Below are 21,320 nucleotides of genomic sequence, written 5' to 3' on the forward strand. Positions count from 1 at the left end.
GGAGCTGGTCTGACCAGAGCATGTTCTCTGTGACACTCAGAGGCCCGTAATGTTTGAATACCACACTGCTGACAGAGTTGTTAGTAAAAATGCACACCGTATAGTTAAAGAAACATTAATCAAGCAATTGAGATTTGTTTGTGGCATACACTGGTTAAAGTTTGAACAAGATGTAGCCTCCCAGCTTAAAAAAAAAAAAAAAGAAAATCTATTACTTTATTAAAGGGACAAAATTTTTTTTTAAATACCTAACAACTTCACTGTGGCTTTTAGTAGTCTTCTGTGCATGTTCTGTGGATGAGAACCCCCAGCTGTGCGGATATCTCTGGTCTTGGGTGTCAGAATTTTTGTGACCTGACAGTGGATATCATGAAACAATAATTTGTTAATTTCAATATCCTTTACAATATAAGGAAAATAATTCCATGTAAAATATGTGCTGCTCTAATTCTTTGAGATTTTCAACCTTGCAAAACCAGTTTCAATGATTGTTTGTATGTTGGATTTTTTATTCTGTTACTGGCATAAATAACTTTTTGGTATGTTTAGGGAGCAAATATAGATGATATTTCTCTGATTGATTATGTCCAGAGAAAAGAAAATCACCCCAATGAGATATTGCCTTATTAGTTCAAGCACATTTGAATGTTTGGGCTATCTTTCTTACACCCGAAATGCCTTTGTCCTTAGTTTCAAGGCCGGCGTACAGTGCGTCCCTTTGACACACTGCAGTGCTTGCTGCTGCTAAATAGCTGATCCATTCCTTAAGGTTTTTTTGAATTGAAGATTTTCTCAGCTAAATCTTCCAGCATTTAAAGTTCAGAGGAAGAAAACTGTACTTCAGCTAGCCTGGGAATGAGCTTTCCTTCAAAGGCCCTAGTGAGAGGAGAGAGTCAACTCATGGATCCTAGGGAACTTGCACAGTTGAGACCCCACTGCCCACCCCACCCTCGTCCCTGAGGATAACCTTCTCTGGATCCTCATCTTCTACTAAGTAGGCCACTTCCTCAAAAGGGTTTCGAGCTCTAACTTCATGATGTTTACATCTGTTTGGGGTGGCATGCCACATTTGAAGTTTAGAAAAGTGTTACCCCCTCCTCTCCTAGGCTGAGATAAAGCCCAGCATAACTGGCAAAGTAGAATCTCAAGCTGCGGCCTGATATATGCAAAGCTAGCAATGGAAAAATAGGAGCTAGTATAAGAATGATCAGAATATGCAGATCCTAATAAAAAGAGAAGGAAGAATCTTTGGAGAAGAGGGCTTCATGATCCAACAGGCACCTGTTTTCTTCCCATTTCTCTGCCTTCCCACCTCCCTTGTCCCCTGTGAGGCCAGAAAGACAAGTGGTAATCCCTGAATCTTTTGGGACTGTCTTTAGGTAGCTTTGCAGAGGCAAGTAGGAAGCTTTTGGAAAGGAGCTGTAAAAGCATATGCTATAATTGGTCCCCCCTCCCCCTTATACATATGATGTATGGTTGAAAAGTGGTTTTCCTTCATCTGGTTGATAAAACTAGAAATTGATGTAACTCAGTGTATGTGTTGAAGAGTATGCTTTTTCAGTATTTTGATAGTTTCCAAGAAAGATGGGCTTGCTCTCTAATTAGCTATTGTTCTTTTACAGCTGTTCAGACACAACAGCTGTGGGTATTTTTCCTTTTACAATAACTCCACAGAAGGCTAGATTGCAGTTGGATTGGAAGTTTGTGTGATCAGCAACAAGTTCTTGGATAAACCTGGGACCAGCCCCAGGGTGTTAGTTAGCCCCCTTCAAAAACAAACAAACAAACAAATAGTAAGACTGTTGAATATATAAGCGGAACCTCAAGCTAAGAATAGCTTTATTTTTTATCAGAAAATAATTTGTATCTAATTCTTAGCAATTTACTTAGAAAAACCTCTTGTGAGACTTTGAAGCACTTGTTTGCTTATATGAGCCCCTGTGCTGTTAGAAAACAATTTTTGTAATGAAACAGCAAGGGAAATGTTGACTAAGCCCTCCATAAGCACAGTTTTTAAAGATAACCGTCTTTAACAAGTTGTGTATTTACTTCATTTAAGAAAATCTACTTCAAGTGGGTTTTCCCACCTATCAAAGGTGATCTCTGGAGACAGTTAAATAACATGTCAGCCTTATCTTTAAATATAGCTAGTACAGGTGGCCCTAAGGTTATGTCCTAGTGAAGTAATACTGCCTTTTAAAAAATTTATTACTCCTGAATTCAATTTACTGGCGGGCTGTTGGACACCCCTGGTGCTACGTAAGAATGGGGAACTGTAAAATTATTTTCAAATCTCTTTTTTTTGCCATTCCTCACAGTCTGAGCTATTCCAACATTCACACACTTGCAGAATGTATACACTTTGTTAACATGCAACTTTCTCATTCAGCAGCAGCAAATTAAATTTGTCTGAGCAGAATTGTTGTGTGCACAGAGGGAGAAAAGTAATTTCTGCCCAGGCAGCTCCCCTTTGCCTTCAGCTCCCAGCACAAACTATTGTAGAAGGCATATAGCTGAAGGGTGGCAGAGGAAACCCAGGATGAGACAGACGCAAGATGCTGGGTTCTGGCGTATGGGTGTGTAAACAAAGTGACACAAATTGGGGCAGAAATTCCAGTGAGACAGGGAAGAGACTGGAAGACGGGAGATGAGGCACAAAGCCGAGTCCCATCCAGATGGTGTTTCTAATAAACTTATCAGACGCATATGAAAGAGGGTAATGAACATTCAGAATAGGGAGTGGCCCCATCCCTCTGGGAAAGAAAACAGCTTGGCACCTTCTTGGGTGGCAGTCAGGTGAAATCACTCCACCAGAACATATTTAGACCATTAAACATTAGGCACCCGAATAAGCAAGCCAACCATTGTGCTTTCAGAAACAACTACCCATAGCCCAAGTAGGTCTTTTCTTCTTTTTTTGCCAGTCTTGGGGCTTGAACTCAGGACCTGAGTACTGTCCCTGGCTGCTTTTTGCTCAAGCACTCTACCACTTAAAGCACAGCAACACTTTTGGCTTTTTCTATATATGTGGTACTGAGGAATTGAACCCAGGGCTTCATTTGTACGAGGCAAGCACTCTACCACTAGGCCATATTCCCAGCCCCCCTTCCCCAAGTAGTTCTTTTCAGAAATGGAGAAAGTGCCCTCAGTACATTAATAAACACAGTGGTAACACTCCAGAGAAGCGTTCCCTTCCAGGTTCCCTGGGTATATCTGAAGAAGATAGATAAAAGACCTTTTATAGCCTTTTTAAACCACATTATAATCTACATATCTCCTTCCCTCTTGCCCTCCAAGATGACTTCTGTCAAAAGTACTTCATTCTGCTGTGAGTAACCAAATTTTATGCATGTGGGTTAAATTTTTAGAGAAGTTAAAAGGCCAAATAGAGGGATGTGATGACTATATAGTAACTCTTCTGCCATGGGCACATTTATTTTCTTTTAATGTTTAGGTCAATACCCAGAGATTGATCATACTTTATTTTTCTAAAAAAAACAAAAACAAAAAACCTTTCACTGACAAAGCAGTATTTTTTTTTTCTGTTTTATCTGGTATAGTTTAGATTTTTTTTTTCCTTTTTCTTTTTTTTTTGGCCAGTCCTGGGCCTTGGACTCAGGGCCTGAGCACTGTCCCTGGCTTCTTTTTGCTCAAGGCTAGCACTCTGCCACTTGAGCCTCAGCGCCACTTCTGGCCGTTTTCTGTATATGTGGTGCTGTGGAATCGAACCCAGGGCCTCATGTATACGAGGCAAGCTCTCTTGCCACTAGGCCATATCCCCAGCCCCTAGTTTAGATTTTTTAGCTTTTGGTAAATAACTGTAGTTAGCAAGGCAAAGTTCTATAACCTAAATAGATATAATTTTCTGGGTGTAATCCATTCAATCAACCTTCATTGAGCCCTTACACACACACTCTCTCTCTCTCTCTCTCTCTCTCTCTCTCTCTCTCTCTCTCTCTCTCTCTCTCTCTCTCTCTCTCTCAACATATTCTAAACCTCTAATTGTCAGGTTAGGTAAGACTGACATATTGATTTGGATATAAAGAATTGAGATGGTGCCAGAATGATTTTCTCATCTTGGTAATTTACAGGAGGTCATCTAGCACGGAGTCTGTGCCCAGATACCTATCCTCTTCTTTGCTCTCACTGGCATCATTTGGTCATTATACTTGTTAATTTGATCCATGATCAAAAAGTAAGAATGAGAATTAACAGAATAGTGCTCTTTTGATGTTGTATCCTATGAAGTATATAATAGGTTTGATTATCAAATTGCCAGCAGTTCTAGAAAAAGCTATTTCTTAAAAGGGAATGTGGGACTTGGGGTTGATTTCATTAATCTAGTCTGTTTGGGTGTGTACATGTGGGTTGCGTCTAGATTGGTCTCTTTGTAGATGTAGACGTTGACTACCAACCACTAACAAGACTGTGATAGAAACAATGATATGTTATTATTCAGCACAGAGGAAATAAGATTCCTTGTTAAGAAAGCAAAGTCATTGATGTAAAATATTCCCTTTTGTAAAATGGCTATTAAAAAAGGAATTCTGAGTGCTAGTTCCAGCCTCAGGAGACTGAGGCAGAGCAGACAGAGCATTCCAGACCAGGCTTGGCTATGTAGTTAGACCTATCAAAACGCAAACAATAGTAAACAAGTTGCAGGTAAATGCAGGTAAATAAGTCAAAACTGTATGAAATAATAACTGGTATGGGGAATATAAAACAAAATAGAAGTAAAATCTTAGATAACAACGACAAGGTGGTAATGGTTTGATTGTTATTAAAAAGTGTTGCTGTCATTAGGAAAAGCGATTATATAATTTTTAACTTTAGGCACTGTTAGGTCTGAGATGGTTGTCTAAAGTTTAAGAATAATTAGTAAAAGAGAAGAAATGAGATATATGACTTCTAAATCAAATCAGTAGCAATAAGTCATGGGGAAATAAAAGGAACTTTTTTTGAGACAATATTTAGCTCTTCTTTGCCTCATCTTGAGTGCTAAGATTAGAAGTATGCCCCACTATGCCCAACAGAAACCATAACTTGGCGAGCAAATAGGAACAAAATGAACAGAAAGTTAAGGGAAACAAATAAAGAAGAAACTCTTACAATAAGAAGTAAAACTAACCAAATGCATTAATAACAACAATTTATGTAAGCCATATAAATCAGTGAAAAGACAAAGGACACTGAATATTTTTAAGTTATTGTATGTTATTTATCATAGACACAAAAATAGAAAGTGGAATCGTTTTAAGAAAATAATAACAAAGGTAAAGGTGCTATAGTGATTTAGCATCCGATAATGTAGATGTTGGAACAAAGGTATTGTTGGAAATAAAGAACAGCAGTATATAATAATGAAAGATTCAGTCCACCAGAAAATAAAACTTAGATGATAAAAGTGAAACAACATGTCTCGAAAATATTTAAAACAAAAACTGACAGAATTATAAGGCAAACCAGACAAATATAGATTTAGCAGGAAATTTTTATAAACATCGTCCAGTATATAGCAAGCATATATGTGATTTTAATAACATAATTAACAAGTTTGAGTTAACAGACATATAGAACCATGCAGACCTCAGATTAGAAAACACACATTCTCTTCTGGCACATATACAATGTTAATCAGAATTATGCAAGTACAAGGCCACAAAACAAATCTCAAATCCTATGAAGTAATATTTAATGTCAGTGTATTTGAAAACTTAAAATGTCCTTTTTTTTCCTGATAAGACCAAGAATATCTAAAAAATTTTTGAAGAAAAAGAAGAAAAGAAAGGTGGGAAGAAGAGGCACTAACCTTAGGAGATTTTAAGATTGCTCTTAAAACTGTAGTAACTTGTTGGCAAGGCAGTCATAAAACAGAATAGATCTTATAAAAATGCAAATATATAAAGAAATTTCACATATGACTAAAAGTACCAGGTTAACAAGAGGAGGGTAAACTATATATTAAGTGGTACTTGGGAAACTGCCTATTCTTCTGAATACAGGATGAAGATTATACTCATTTCACAGTATTCTAAGGTAAATTCTAAGTAGATTAGAGAACTAACCATAAAAAGAAAAATCTGGCCAGGCACCAATGGCTTACACCTGTAATCCTAAATACTCAGGAGACTGGGATCTGAGGATCATGGTTTGACACCAACCTGGGCAGAAAAGTCTGTAAGACTCCTATCTCCAATAAACTACTTAGAAAAAACCCAAAGTGGCACTGTGGGTCAAGTGGTAGAGTGCTAGCCTTGAGCACAAAGAAGCTCAGCAGCACTCAGGCCCCGAGTTCAAGCCCCAGGACTAGCCAAAAAAAGGGAAAAAAATCTGAACACTATTAGGAGAAAATATAGGCAAATGTCAATTTGTGTAGAAAGTAATTTATGAATAAAAAGGAATATTAAATATTTCAACTCAGTATATTGGTATTTTATAATTCAGTTAGAAAAATAATAGGAAATAGACAAAAGGTAAAAATAGAAGAGATAGAAAATGATTCTAGAGGAAAATAAGAGAAAAAATTTTCAGCCTGGCCCTGGCGGCTCATGCTTATAATCCTAGCTACTCAGGAGACTAAGATCTGAGAACCGTGGTTCAAAACCAGCCTGGGCAGAAAAGTCCATAAGACTTTTATCTCCAATTAACCACTCAGAAAACCGGAAGTGGTGCTGTGGCTCAACTGGTAGAACTCTAGCTTCGAGCTGAAGAGGTCAGGACAGTGCCCAGGCACAGAGTTCAAGCCCCACGACCAACCAAAAAAAAAAAAAAAAGTTCAAAAAGTGAACGACTACAACCACATTGACACATCATTTCATACTAACTAGTCTGACTTTTAAGAGTTGGTGACTATGTGAAACAACAAATCAGGAGTATGCTTTTTTTTTGGTAATGATTACTTTGGAGAACAATTTCTTTTTTTTTTTTTTTTTTTTTTGGCCAGTCCTGGGCCTTGGACTCAGGGCCTGAGCACTGTCCCTGGCTTCTTCCCGCTCAAGGCTAGCACTCTTCCACTTGAGCCACAGCGCCGCTTCTGGCCATTTTCTGTATATGTGGTGCTGGGGAATCGAACCTAGGGCCTCGTGTATCCGAGGCAGGCACTCTTGCCGCTAGGCTATATCCCCAGCCCTGGAGAACAATTTCTTAAGACATAGAGAAGCTGAATTAATATATCTATACCACTGTATCCAAACACAAGGATAATTTGACTTTGCGTGTGTGTGTGTGTGTGTGTGTGTGTGTGTGTCTTTGTACTGACATTTATACTATATATTTTTTATATATTCCTTTAAGAAACTCTTACCCCAAAACCCAAGAGGACATTTGTTTGTAAAGAAAACAGTGACAATCTTAGTGTCCCTCAGCAGAATAGGTAGATATTTTTGAATACTCACACATTAAAATCCCTTGTATAATTTAAACAAATGATTAGCTTTATCATCTACTGAAGGTGTCTTCATCCTGGTTTAATATCTCTGATAGGTATAAATATTGTTCATCAAACCCTCCATTTTTTTTTCCCCTCCTGAGCTTCATTACTTTTTCTCCCTGCCTAATCCTTTGAGGTTAGGTAGGCCTTGTGACTTGCCTTGGCCAATAAAATGTCAGCAAAGTGATGTATGTTACTTTTAAGGAGAAATACTTTCAGAGCCAGTGCTCTCTTCATTCTCTTTCTACTGCTGCTGTGATTGAGGAAAGGTCAGTATGAATCCTCTTGTCACTAGGATCCCTAAATGGTGCAATGAGGAGAGCCACCTGTCTAATTGAGTACAAAATGAGACTGGAAAATAAATATATGTTACATTGAGCCACTGAAGGGCTGGGAGTATATGTTCCTGCAGCATAGTCTACCTAGAGTATTTTGCTGTCTTAGTTCAATTTACTGTGCATCTTACCCCCTCTCTTCCAAATTTTAGAACATTAGCTCCTTTCCAGGAGACAAAGATACCAGGACTTACCCTCTAAAGTTAATCATTCATGTCTGTTTTTGTTTCAAAGTCATCGGAAACTTCTCTCTGAGCCCCATTTCTGTTAGGAAACTGTCCTTAAAGACAATTTCATCACTATTTTGTATGCTGCTTTGGAATTAAGCTTATAGTCAAGGTATTCATCACCGGAAAACCCATTCTCTTCCCCCTTTCCCTCTTCACTCTCTTATTTCTTTATTTGTGGATGAACTTCCTCATGTATAGAGAGCAAATCAATTAGTGAAGGACCAATTAAATGAAGGCTTAAGTACAAGTATGTCCAACTTTGAGAAATAGGTGTATTGCTTAGAAGATAATGCAAGATCATGTATATCACCATAAAATTAGAAGAGTTATGCCTTGGAGGTATTATTGCTTGCCATCTTTCTTTTCAGATATTATAAAATACTGAAAAGTATATCAGGTTAACATTGTAGCTTTTGGTTAAATAGGTTATTTGTTTAAAGAAAATATAGACTTTGGCTGAAGAGCATAAACATATAGAGAAGGCCCCTGGGACTTAAAATGCTCTTATCTTTTATTATCCCTTCCCAGTGTTTAGAGAGTCCCATCACATTGAGCGGCCATCATTTTGTGGGAGCTCTTGACTTTTATAAATGAGCAGGTTGATATGAACTTGAAGTGGAGAGGGAGAGAGAGAGAGAGAAAGAATCAAAACACAGCTGTTTTTCCAAGATACAGCAGTTCATGAACAAAGGAAAGAGCGAGCATATGTGTCTCAGTGTACAGAATAGTAAACAAAAGAAGGAAATGGACTGAGACCAATTGTTTATTCTGAAAAGGAATTGATAGTGTCCTGGATCACTATGTATCCTAATGTTTTGAATTTACAAATTTTCTACTCAACATATATATTATATTTATTATTATATACCTGTAGCTCTTTAATTTCAGTTGCTGGGTCAGTGATTTAGCTCAACAGCAGAGCTTCTGCTTTAGTTTGTGGGGGGCTCTAGATTGGCTCTCCAGCAACACACACACACACACACACACACACACACACACACACACACACTTAATTGTTGAATAGCTTCTCATTTCAGTACTATTCTATAATGTGTAGTCTCTGTATTTTCTAGGTTATCTTGTTTCTTTGTAATAAAATACTTTAGGACTAATTACTACACATGGTTTTATTTATTCCAACCTTAGGTTCAACTTAAAATTTTTTCTTGGCTCCCATCTTAAGCAAAATGTTATAGTTTGCATTTTATTACTGGTTTGAGATAGTAATTAATTTTGTTCTGAGCATGCTGTTGGGATATATTCACTTCACATCCTGATGCCAAATATTGTGTTTGGATTCACAGTTCCCATGGAGAACGTTGCAACGATTGCTGATTGTGCCAGCGTGATTGAAGGAGTCAGTCGGAGCCGAAATGCCTTGCTGAATGGGGACACTAAGAATTACGATTGGGACTCTGGCTACACGTGTCACCAGCTAGGGAGTGGTGCAATTGTTGTTCAGCTGGCACAACCATATATGATTGGGTCAATACGGTGAGATTTCTTTGCATTCACTGGTTTAAAAAAAATTTAAATGCATAGGAAAATGCTATTTTGGCAAAATGATGATTAAGAGGACAAGCAATGAAATACCAAATGTTTATTTTTGTTGGTTAGTAAAAGGCACCAAAATTCAACTTTTTTTTTTATATATATATATCCTGAGGTTTGAACGTACGGTCTCAGCTTACTGGTTTTCTTGCTGGACATGAGCCACACCTCCAGCCCCAAATTCAGCTTTGGGGGACTAGAAAAGAGGCCCTCTTTGGTATGGCTTACCTTCTCAAGTCTTGGATATAAGAAAATGTCAAGAGAAGATGTGTGGATGAAAAAATCATTTTCAGCTTTATTAAGTGTCTTTATGTAAAATTCAGATAGTCCAAATATGAAACCTGGGTTTAGAAAATCTGCATGACTTTTGTGTTTGAGTTTTAAAAATTGTTGTTAGTTTCCTTTAAGAAACTTTAACTCTACTTGATTTGTAGGATTATACTATTGATTTTTACACATTTGCTGGTATGAGAGGCTTGAACTCTGGGCATTGCATCAGCTGGCTTTGCTTACTCCCAGCTAGCACTCTACCGCTTGAGCCATACTTCCAGTCTAACTTTTTTTTTTTTTTGCCAGTCCTGGGCTTTGAACTCAGGGCCTGAGCACTGTCCCTGGCTTCCTTTTGCTCAAGGCTAGCACTCTGCTACTTGAGCCACAGCACCACTTCTGGCCTTTTGTATACATGTTGTACTGGGGAATTGAACCCAGGGCTTCATGTATATGAGGCAAGCACTCTTACCACTAGGCCAGATTCCCAGTCCCCAGTCCAACTTTTTGCTAGTTAGTTGAAGATAGAGTCTCTCAGACTTTTCCATTGAGGCTGGCTTTGAACCTCAGTCCTCTAGGTCTCATGCTCCTGAGTACCTAGGATTACAAGTGTGCACCACTGGCACTGATAGATTAGTTTTTAAGTGTGAGACTGATGATATCCCTCAGAGAGCTTAAGTATTGCTCACAAGAGCCAACTGGGTCTCAGATAGGTTATTGGTTTTTTGTTTTTTTTTGTTTTGTTTTGTTTTTGGCCAGTCCTGGGCCTTGGACTCAGGGCCTAAGCACTGTCCCTGGCTTCCTTTTTGCTCAAGGCTAGCACTCTGCCACTTGAGCCACAGCGCCACTTCTGGCCGTTTTCTGTATATGTGGTGCTGGGGAATCGAACCCAGGACCTCATGTATATGAGGCAAGCTCTCTTGCCACTAGACCATATCCCCAGCCCCCTTATTGTTTGTTTGTTTTTTTTTCTCTTTCCCTCCCTTCTTTTCCCCTTTCCTTCCCTTCCCTGTAGCTCCCAAAGAGCTTCAAAGGAGGCCTCTGAAAAGAGTTCATGTAAATCATGTCTGTCTGTCCATCTACCTTAGTCTTCCTGGTGTAGGAGGTATTGATAATGCATGTCTGCTCACCACATTGTGCTCTACTGCATTTCTTTATTCTTTCCTGTTTGCATCTTAGAGAGAGCACAAAAAGTCAGACAATAGGAGTCTAATAGGCACAGGTTTGTTGCTGTTCAGGCTAATAACCACAGAGATTAATGCTGCTTATAAGTTCTGCAGATACCCTGAGGAGTAGAAAATCAGCTTCTTGGTGACTTCAGACTGCTAGATTTCTTTATTTAAATTGTCATCCTCATTTCCTGAAGGGCAACTTCACAGGCTGAGTACCACAGGCAGCAAGTCAGAGTTAGCAACCTGGAGTTCAGACTGAAGGCTGGAAAACTCAATTGCTCTGTAGGAAGAGGGAAACAACCAGCCAACAAGCTCAACAAGCTGCTGACACAAATAAACTTCTGTCAAACCACAAACACCCTCCTTCCTGTTAGTCAGCTGCATGCATTAATTCAAATACTCATCCACTATCTATTAAGCTATTCTAGAATTTGTCAGAGATGTGAAATGTGTCTGTGTATTCCCAGTATAGTCTATCCCTCTTCACTTAAAAAAAAAAAAACACCTGGAAAACACTTGTCCTTCTTTTGTCTTCCAACACTTTTTATGGTCTCTACAATTTCTTCAAGATTACCAGTCGTGTCTCTAAGATTACATCTGCAATTTCTTTCAGCAGGCTTTGGGTGTAACTCATCTGAGCCAGGAGACTTGAAATCATTGAAATTGACTAGATACTCTCTTTCACTTCACCTATTTGGGACTTCAATTTTCTCTTTATTATGTTTGTTCTGCCATTTCTAATTTGAAGACCAGTCTTCTTGCCAATGAAGATTGAAGCAAGCAGGCAGCTTAGTAGCTCTACCAACTCTCTTTTAATGTTCTCTGCATTCCATTCACTTACCTGGTACTCTATGCCCACTTCTTCCCATTCTAAGAGTGTTCTGTACACACCTCAACCAAGATGGCCCACATTCATTTCATTATCTTCCCATGAGTCCTCTTTGTATTCAGTGGCCCCATGCATCTGCCCATTGCCTGAGCCTAAGCATGAGGCCCTTTCTAAATTCCTCCTTCTTCTTCACCTCTCCATTACTGTCCTGATATCAGACCTGACATTCTGGACACTAACTCTCAAACACCTCACAGGCTCATCCACTCTTCCATCCCACTGCCATTACTCCAGATGTGCCTTTGTAGTTCCACTTTTCTACCTGACCTTCAGACTTCATCTGACCCTCTCTTCTTACCACATGTGGCCCTCAGACCTCAGTGGCCACACTCCTCACCATATCCTTAGAGGAGTCTTGGCTACTGTTTGCCTTCAGATGAAAGTATTGAACAGTACTCTGTGACTTGCCTTTTGCATGCATCTCCACCAGATTACACATTCCTACATGTGTTACACCACAGCCTGTCCAAGTAGTATTTTTCATGTGGATCTTACCTCTTATCTCCGTGCCTTCAAATCTCTTATCTTGTTGTTCTCACTGCTTGCATCACTTGCTACCTTCTTGTTTGCACCTCTCCCTCCATCCCCGACCCCACTCAGGTACTTTTTGTGAAAGTGATATACAGAGGGGTTACAGTTTCATACATAAGGCAGTGTGTACATTTCTTACCCAACTTACTACCTCTTCCCTCGTTTTTCCCCTGCCTTCCGACCCAGGTACTTTTTACCTGAATGTTTCTATTCCCCTTTCCAGATCCTACTCTTTGGGAATACTTCTCTAGCCTTCCATCGTTTTCTGGGCATACTGATACATCCCCTTCAACCACCCCCACATTCTGTATAAAACTGTGGTCAAGCATTTATATATGATGGTTTACTTGCTGACCCCACCCAGCCTCAGCTGGTATGTAATAAAGCCTATGGCAACTTAATAAGCTTTTCATGACTGGTTGAATGTCCCAATGTGGTTGTCAGGGTGACAACTCAAACTGAAAATACACACAACCATCTTGGCTTCTAGTATCACTGAAGAATCACAGATGTTGAATCTGACTCCAGGAAAGTATGTCACTAGGGTTTTAAGCAAGAGAGAATGGGCCCACTTGCTTTTCTTTAAATGTGGAATGAAAATGGTTCCCCCACACAAGTTTTCTTTCCTCACTTGGGGGGGTGAGGGGTGGGGAGCTGATGAGCAGGCATACAACTAAAGTCAGAATTGTGTATCACAGCACAGTGTGAAGCATCCAACTTCCTTAAGCCCAACTATTGTTTTTTTTTTCAGTAAGAAAATCCATGCAACTGAAGCTCTGTATAACTAGCTGAGCGTTCAAAGAGACACGTCTCGGTGAAACTAACATTATGTTGTCAGGAACTGCATTTGCCTCTTCTGTGACATTATTAAGAGGAAAGAGAGAGAGATTTCCTAGCTACCAATGCCTGTGGACAATGCTGGATGTCTTGGCAGGCTACAGTTAGCAGCAGCTGATATGCGCAGATAGACATTTATTGATATGAAACTAGATCAGTGGCACTTCTTCATGGGGATGGGTAATTGGCCAATGACAGGTTGATTAGTCAGTGACATTTGACCCATGGCTTCTATTTCTTGTGATGACTGACTTACTTTCCTAGTCACTGTATCTGCAGCAGCCCTGGGATTTAGAATCAACACCTATAGGGAGAATATTACAGAGCTGAGGCTCACTCTTTCCCCCGCTTGAAAATTTGGTATCTCTTCCACCCCTGGTGAGGTGGGTTATCATGTGGTTCTCAGGCTGAAAACTCAGATTTCTCTGTGATGGGTGATCTCATAAAGGTCTAGATAATGAATTGCCTTGATCATTGTGTTCTTTATTCTGAAGAGAGGACACCGTTGTTTTGTGGATAAGATTTCTTTTGTTTGACTGTTTTTACCTACAGAAAAGCATTTCTTCCTCTCCTGAGAGTTTTCCCTGTGTCTGGATAGGCACGGAGAGCCTTTTTTTTCTGGCACAAAGTGCTTGGGCATGGCTGTGGTCTTGGGAGCCCAGTCCTCCCAGTGTGTTCAGGACCAGTACCCTGTGGTATTGCTCTCTGACCATCATTTTTTTTCATTCATTCAACGAGCATTTACTAAGCCTTTTTCCTGTGCCAGACATAGTGTCTTACAGATGCCGAGGGATACAGCATTGAAGAAACAAAATATTAGTGGGGTCATAGAACTAACACTCTACTGGGGATAGGGGACATAGCCAGTATATAAGCATCATTTGTAATATTTCAACTGTTTGGAAGTACTGTGGGGAAATCAAGAGGGAGGAAGACGAGGGGAAGAGACTGCAGTTTTAGGATGTGGGCTCAGGGAAACGTCACTGAGAAGGGTGATACTGAGAGAGCAAGCTGAAGGATGGGAGAAGCTTGCTCCCTAGGGATCCAGGTCGCACACCATAGACAGTGCCAGGCTCTGAGGTGGGGACACCCCTGGTAAGCTGCAGGAAGGGGGCAAGGCAGGGATGGAAGGCAAGCGTGCCTTACAAAGATGCTTTCCTGCTTCTCACCTAGCCTGCCCAGCTTGCTTCTGGAGAAGCAAGGGCAAGCCTCTTGGTCCTGACCATTTAATAGGAAAACACTCCTTTATCTTTTGTGCTCTTTCCCAAGGCAATGTAACTGAGAAGCAAAGGAGTTTGTCCTTGTTGCTAAGGTTTATAGGCACAACAAAATTTACTCATTTTGTTTTAGAGAAGAAGAAAGAAATTACCTGGAATGTGCCTTAAAAGTGGATAATTGAGTTGTAATTATATCATTTCCATGCCATTTTAAAAACATTAAAATTTAAATAACAAGAAATCTTCAGAGGCCTGACCACATAAAAAGACCAGAGCAGAGTCATAATAACTAACCAAATCTACCTAATGTCTTAGTTTATAGTCCCTCTGCCACTTTAGTTTAAGACTTATTATCTTTCTACTTGCTAATCATGATATCTTATTAAGTATTTTCAGAATAGGATGAGGAATCAAATATGCTATGCTATTAAGTACACCTGTCACCCAGTCTTTTTCAGCTAATAAATGCTACCAGCACGTCGCTGAAACCTTAATTATAAGATAGTCAATTAAATAACCAATTTTTACAACAGCTTGAAAATAAATGGTTTTGTAATGGACATGTGCAACAGTGTAAGCAAAATACTCATGATGCTCTGCATAGCAAACTTAATTTTAAGTAATAGGCTGTCCCAAATTGAGATGATGCCAATGGACACAACTAAATAGATTCCCTGTAGGTGTTGTGAGGATTAAGTATTTCTAGTTCCTAAATAGGAACATATATAAATGCAGTGTATGTACAAAATGAGTCTATTCAAAGTGTGTTCTTGATAGGTATTCATAATATCTTCAGTCTATGGGTATGAACCTCTTATTTTGAAGAAGGAAAAGAATTCTGCCACTTACAAAAGGTAACATAGCACAGTGTGTATGAACCACAAATAATTTTTTCAGTTATTAAGCACATATGTAAAGAAAGAAGCAAGAAAGAATGAGGTAGGGAAGGAAAGAAGTTAGGGAAGAAGGAAGAAAGAAGGAGGGAGGAAGGGAGGTAAAAAGGGAGGAAGGGAAGACTCTGTGTGCCACTGTGGTCATTCAGGCCTAGTTTCTTGGTGAACCAAGCCTAGTCTGTGTTCTGCTGCTCTTTCCCAATTGCCTAAATAGGATATCTGTTCAGTTTTTAAATTTCTAAGGCCCCTTTTGATCCCCTTCTTCCTTCTGCTTACACTCTACCCAACTGTCACTTATCTGCTTCTTACCCAGAGGAGAGTAGTCATAGCTCATCACACTTTGTTTCCTACTTTATAATACTAAATAAAGGCTTAGTCCATAAGGTTGGGGCAAGGAATTGAAGCTAATGTTTCAAATAATAGTTGATAATTATTTGAGTATCTTCTACTTCTATGCTGCCCCCTCCCCAATATCTAACAGGATCACAGATAATCCCAAATTGAAGATAGTGATTTTTTTAATACTGTGATGAACTTGGGTTTCAGCAACAGATCACAAGTGCCTACTTCGGCACCGTGTGCTATGAGTACTCAATAAGCATTCATTGACTGAACTGACAACTTGGCGTGTTAGTGCAACTAAAAGGAGTTCTATCTATCAACTAAATTGGACATCATATTTGCTCAGTGTGTCTGATCTAAGTGTATGTGAGGAAACTGTTAAAGATCTGGCACCCCAGCCAATGACGGAGATGAAACTCTGGAGTTAGTCGTTAACACAGGTGAGACTGCCTCCCTCCCTCCTTCTGTTCATTCCATTTCATTCCATCTGAGTGCGGCACAGACGAGAAGCACATCTATTTACATTAAGACAGCCTTCTTTGCAATCTAGAGAGCTAGAAATTTCCTTTTTATAGTCTGAAGAATACAACAAACATCTAAATATATGACTCCTCTGCCTTGGATTAAGATTGCCTATAATTCTAGCTGAAATTGGAAAGATATTTTACAAAATTTGCCTCGTATCAGTCATGCTGAGCGTCATCTGTCACAGCCTTGAGCTGAGGAATTTTTTCTTGTCTCACTGATCCATGATTTATTTGCTAAGTGTTGTTTCTCTGAGAGCCAATCTGCATCACATTGAAGTCTCCTCTTATCACCCTCAGACTTCAGAGCTCTGGTTTCCAGAAAATTTGTAAAATAAGGAATCATACCTATGGTTCCCAGTAGATAGATACTGGAGTCTAAAACTGAATACTTAAAAGGCCAGAAATCCTGGAGACTGGAAACCAGTAGCTGAGTTTGGGGACATAGGAAATAGGCTGCAGCCGGTTTCATCCTAGAGAAATTTCAAGACCAGAAAATATTGCTATGGCAACTAAATTGTGTGTGAAAAATACAGAGGGATGCTAGAATTCCGATGTTGTTTGGAAAAGCAGGAAAGGTTAAATGCCCCTAAAATATGTTTGTGTGTGTGATTTACTTTACATGTCAACCATTTGTCTCTCTTGAGTGATTGGGGAACTCGACAACTAGTCATCTTAAAATATGGCTAGATATATAAAAAGAGAAATCCTTTTTCCCTCTCTCTCTCAAAGGTGAACCCTGTAAGAAGATATTTTTACAGAGGATTCAACCTCATTTTACCTCAGTATTTCAAACATATATTTAATAATTATTCAGAACTGCTATTTAAAATCCTTCCTAAGCACTCACTATACAATCATTTCAAAAACCAGAAGTATTCATTGACCCTAGAAGATCAAAAGAGTGGAACTCATTAGGCATTAGCTCCTGGAAAACCCCTTCTGTGATGGTTCTCTGGCAGATGTTCTGGATACTGCTGGCCCCGGATGAACCACACAGGGTCACAGGAATGTGGTTGCTCTCATGAGAGCTAACAGAAGCATAGACATTTTGGCAAGCTGATGAAAATCTTTACAAATTTAGGTAGATCAAATTGCCTTAATGAAGTTCTTGACAGTTAAGTAAAGCTATTCTAAAAGCTGACAAAGATCACAGCCACATTTTATATTTAATCCTTAAATTAATCCAAAGTAGTAATGTACCTTGAAAATTTCATTGCCCAAACAGCCTGAAATCAGACTTTTTTTCCACAAGGGCCCAAATTTGTTACCTTGTTAATAGCTTCTCATGTCAGGGCTTGCCCCCAGCCCCGTCCCCAAGCTTAGCCCTTTGTAAACTACAAGACAAAAAGTAACTTGATAGAAACATTTTTATATATGCTATTCATAAATTAGCAGAATACTGAAACCAAAAAAGTGTTCTGCTTCCTCTTCTGGCCTCGCCCAGAAATAATAATTATGACGACCAGCTGGCGGTCCTCAAGGACTCCTTGGGCAATTCTCTTGGAGACTCTGGGGCTTAGCTCTTGCTGAGGAATCATTTATTTTCTGCTGCGTTGCCTCTTTCAATGATGTATCAGATTCAGTAGAAAGGTATTGGTTCCATAGATAAATGTAGACTGTGCTTTTCTGCCTGGATTTTCTTTCCTTGCTGCCCTTAAGACCTAATGTGCTTCAATAAAGATGGCATTGCCAGTCTGTGACATGATGCTTTTAACTTTTTTGGGTTTTTTTTGTTTTGTTTTTTGGCCAGTCCTGGGGCTTGGCCTCAGGGCCTGAGCACTGTCCCTGGCTTGTTTTTGCTCAAGGTTAGCACTCTACCACTTGAGCCACAGCGCCACTTCTGGCCTTTTCTATTATGTGGTGCTGAGGAATCAAACCCAGGGCTTCAGGTATACAAGGCAAGCAATCTTGCTACTAGGCTATATTCCCAGCCCTGACATAATGCTTTTAATCATGACCAGATACCACCCAAGATGATTTAGGGTTTCCATACAGTTTAATTTTTGGAAATGGCTTAGTGGTTCTCCTCTCCTAGTTGGCATGTCTTTCAGCAGCTGTTGTGTTTTTTTTTTAATTTAATTTTCTTGTCCAGGTGATGTACAGAAGGGTTACAGTTACATATGTAAGGTAGTGAAAACATTTCTTGTCAAACTTATTACCTCCTCCTTCATTTTTCTCCCACCTTCCCTCCTCCCCAATCCTCTCACTCTCCCCTCCCCTCAAATTGCACAGTTAATTTCCAACATATTGTCTTGTGAGTATTGCTGTTGCATTGGGTATTAGCTGCCCTTGCAGTCTTCATTTAGGAGATGAGGAAATCAAAAGAATATTGGGCTCCTTTTCCTCTCACTTAAAGTGTAGGGAGGCAGCTGGCACTAAAACTCCAGTTCAAAGATTGCATGTGTTGCATTGTCTTATACAGCCTCTGATAGCCCTCAAAGAAAACAAGAAAAGGCTTTGCTACGTCCTCTGATTCAGCCCACCCCTAAAACTGTAAATTATAGAAACTCCGGTTAAATGTTGCAACTAAAGCTTGACATTTGTTTTTATTATCAGCACTCATTTGCTCCAAAGGAGGTTAGATTTGGGTTGCATTTGGCTGCAAATAACAGAAAATCAAATTGAGAGAGACTTGTAAAATGTTTTTAAATTAATTTTTGTCTTGCTTTTGTTTGTTTATTTTGGTTTCACAAAACAAAAAGTCTGTAGAGATATGGTTTTTCTATTCAGTGAGCTATGCCATTTTCTTGGTCTTCTCCATATGTATTTTTGCCCCAGAGAAACAAGACAACTGCTTTTGTCTTAATCACCATGTCTGTGTTTAGGCAGGAAGGAAGAGAAGGGCAAAGGGATAAAAGGATAAAAAGCCTTACCATCCAAGTCTGTCCCTTTTCTTAAGCAAAAGCAGAAGCACAGCTGACTTCCACTTACAATGATTAGATGGCACTATGTAATATAGACAGGTTAGCTAAGAAGGCCATGGTAATAGATTGGTTCACCTAGTGAACAAGTCTGCCACATATCCCTGCCTGCTACTGGAGATGTCACATCTGCTTTGGAGCTTTAAAAAAAATCTTCCTATTTCATGTGTTCTGCTTATTTTATTTTTATAAACACCTTTGTTGAGATGCAGCTCACGTACCACACAGTTCACCCATTCAGCGGAAGCTGTCTTTCCCATTTATTTTTCAGACTTTGTTTTTTCAGTGCTGGTGGTCAACCCTAGGGCCTTAAACATTCTAGGTGAGTGCTCTACCACTTGGCTACACTGCCAGCTTTCCTTATTATTATTCATTTATTTGATGGAGGGTGGAGAGGAAGAGTCTCACTGTATAGCCCAGGGTAGAATTGGACTCATGATTTTCCTGCTTCTGTCTCAGAGTGCTGGGATTTCAGGCATGTACCACCATGCTTTGGTCTATTTATTTTTAAAAGTTGTCTCTTTAACACACGGCATCTGGGTGTATCCAAAAAAGTACAGTGATAGTTGTGTTTTATATTATTCTCAGTTTCAGAAGGTGTCTGCCTACTGCTTACAATTCTGACCCCAAATGAGAGACATTACTAATTATATATGGCTGATTTTTTATTCATGAAATTTACTTCCTAAGAAAAACTGTAAGCTTCTGTTACGAATATTTATTCTGGCTTCCCTTAAATGATCTGTATTTTATCAACATAGTGATAAGCCATATATATAATGAAGCTTGGGAAGCAGTCAAGATCTTAAGCTTCTGTTTGCTCAAAAGAAGAGACTGGAGACTAGCTTAGAGGAAGAATGCTTGATTACTATATAAGAGGCTCTAGGTTCTATCCTAGCACTATTAAAAAAAAATTAGAGGGAAGGAAGCATATTTTTATCACAGCAGAATTTTTAAGATAAAATCCATACAGAATCTGTAAACCAAATATACTTGATCAACAAAATATCTGTTTAGTTACCCAAGTTATAGAGTTATCTATTCTTATGTAGACAGAAAATTCTAATAGCAGAACCTTCACTGAATATTCATGTTGTCTTGTAGTGGCAAATCAATTATGTCAGAAGTCCCTCTAGAGATAACATTTCAGTGTTTAAATCTGGAGCTTAAAAAGTCCTCCTGCCTTGGAATGAAATGATGCATACAAGACCTGTGACTTTCAAAGACGTGGTCACTGACTCTGGTCTGTTCCTCCTCTAGCTTCTTAGGGCATGTGGTAGGTAGATGTTCTGTTTGGGATTTGGGTTTTATTTTTAAGGAATACAGTGGGTGTGTCGGGCTTTGGGGAGTTTTGAAACTAGAAGTACAGTCACTGGAAAGGTTATTAGATCAATGCCATAATCTAAGTTATTGGAGAAGAAATTCAAATGTTATTCCGTTTCCTTCCATCATTTCTTTGGGTTATTCTCTACACTTCATTTTGTTAGTCATTTGTTTGTTCAAGGTACTAGGGTAAGACTGTTGGTTTGTCTCAGGGACAAATCAGTGTTAGTCAGTGGGGAGCAATATCTTTTCTATATTCACCCTGATTCTCTGGTACTAGAGTGTGTTTTGTGTTAGTTCTTCCTTAAATTTTAGTGGTAAGAACCAAGAGTAAATTTTGAATCTTAAAAAGAAGAAGGGACAGGCTAAGCCTTCTCCTTGTTTTGCCTTGAACTTTCAGTTATTTGAACGAACTTGGGAACAGGAAGTACATTTTGCCTAAGGGTTTTGAGCCCAAATTTCTATTAGCAATAGAAATTTGAAAGATCCAATTACCCATTGGAATTTTCCTTGGCATATACTTTCCCCAGGAACCTTAGCTTAGGGGTGGTTGGATTCTAGGTTAACAGATCTTGTTTCTAAGTCCCTTTGTTTCCTAATGGGAACAATGTCCCATTTAATGGTTCACTGAAGTCAATGTGAGCCTCATCAATTGTCTTCCTGATATTTAACCCTTCTGTATTCATTTCTTCTGTAACGTTAACAATATAGCTAAGCACATTTCATCAAATACTGTCCATAGGAACCCTGTTAAGAATTAGTAAGGCATCATCTATAGAAAAGTGATGGTATTCAGATAAACAATGTTGTGTTGATAACAACCTTTCTAGTAAAATAGGAGATTGGCTTTGTCAGG

The 21,320-nt window shown here is 39.2% G+C and overlaps 1 protein-coding gene across 2 annotated transcripts in view; it reads left to right on the plus strand.

The window, feature by feature from the left end:
* Btbd9 (BTB domain containing 9) overlaps positions 1-21,320 on the plus strand; it is a 324,638-nt gene that overhangs the window by 226,210 nt on the left and 77,108 nt on the right. For both annotated transcript variants that reach the window (XM_048347832.1, XM_048347833.1), the window contains one exon: positions 9,299-9,488. In XM_048347832.1, coding sequence (XP_048203789.1) covers positions 9,299-9,488 — 190 coding nt within the window. The remainder of the gene's footprint in view (positions 1-9,298; positions 9,489-21,320) is intronic.

Source organism: Perognathus longimembris, chromosome 6, assembly GCF_023159225.1.
Source record: "Perognathus longimembris pacificus isolate PPM17 chromosome 6, ASM2315922v1, whole genome shotgun sequence".
Lineage (NCBI taxonomy): Eukaryota > Metazoa > Chordata > Mammalia > Rodentia > Heteromyidae > Perognathus > Perognathus longimembris.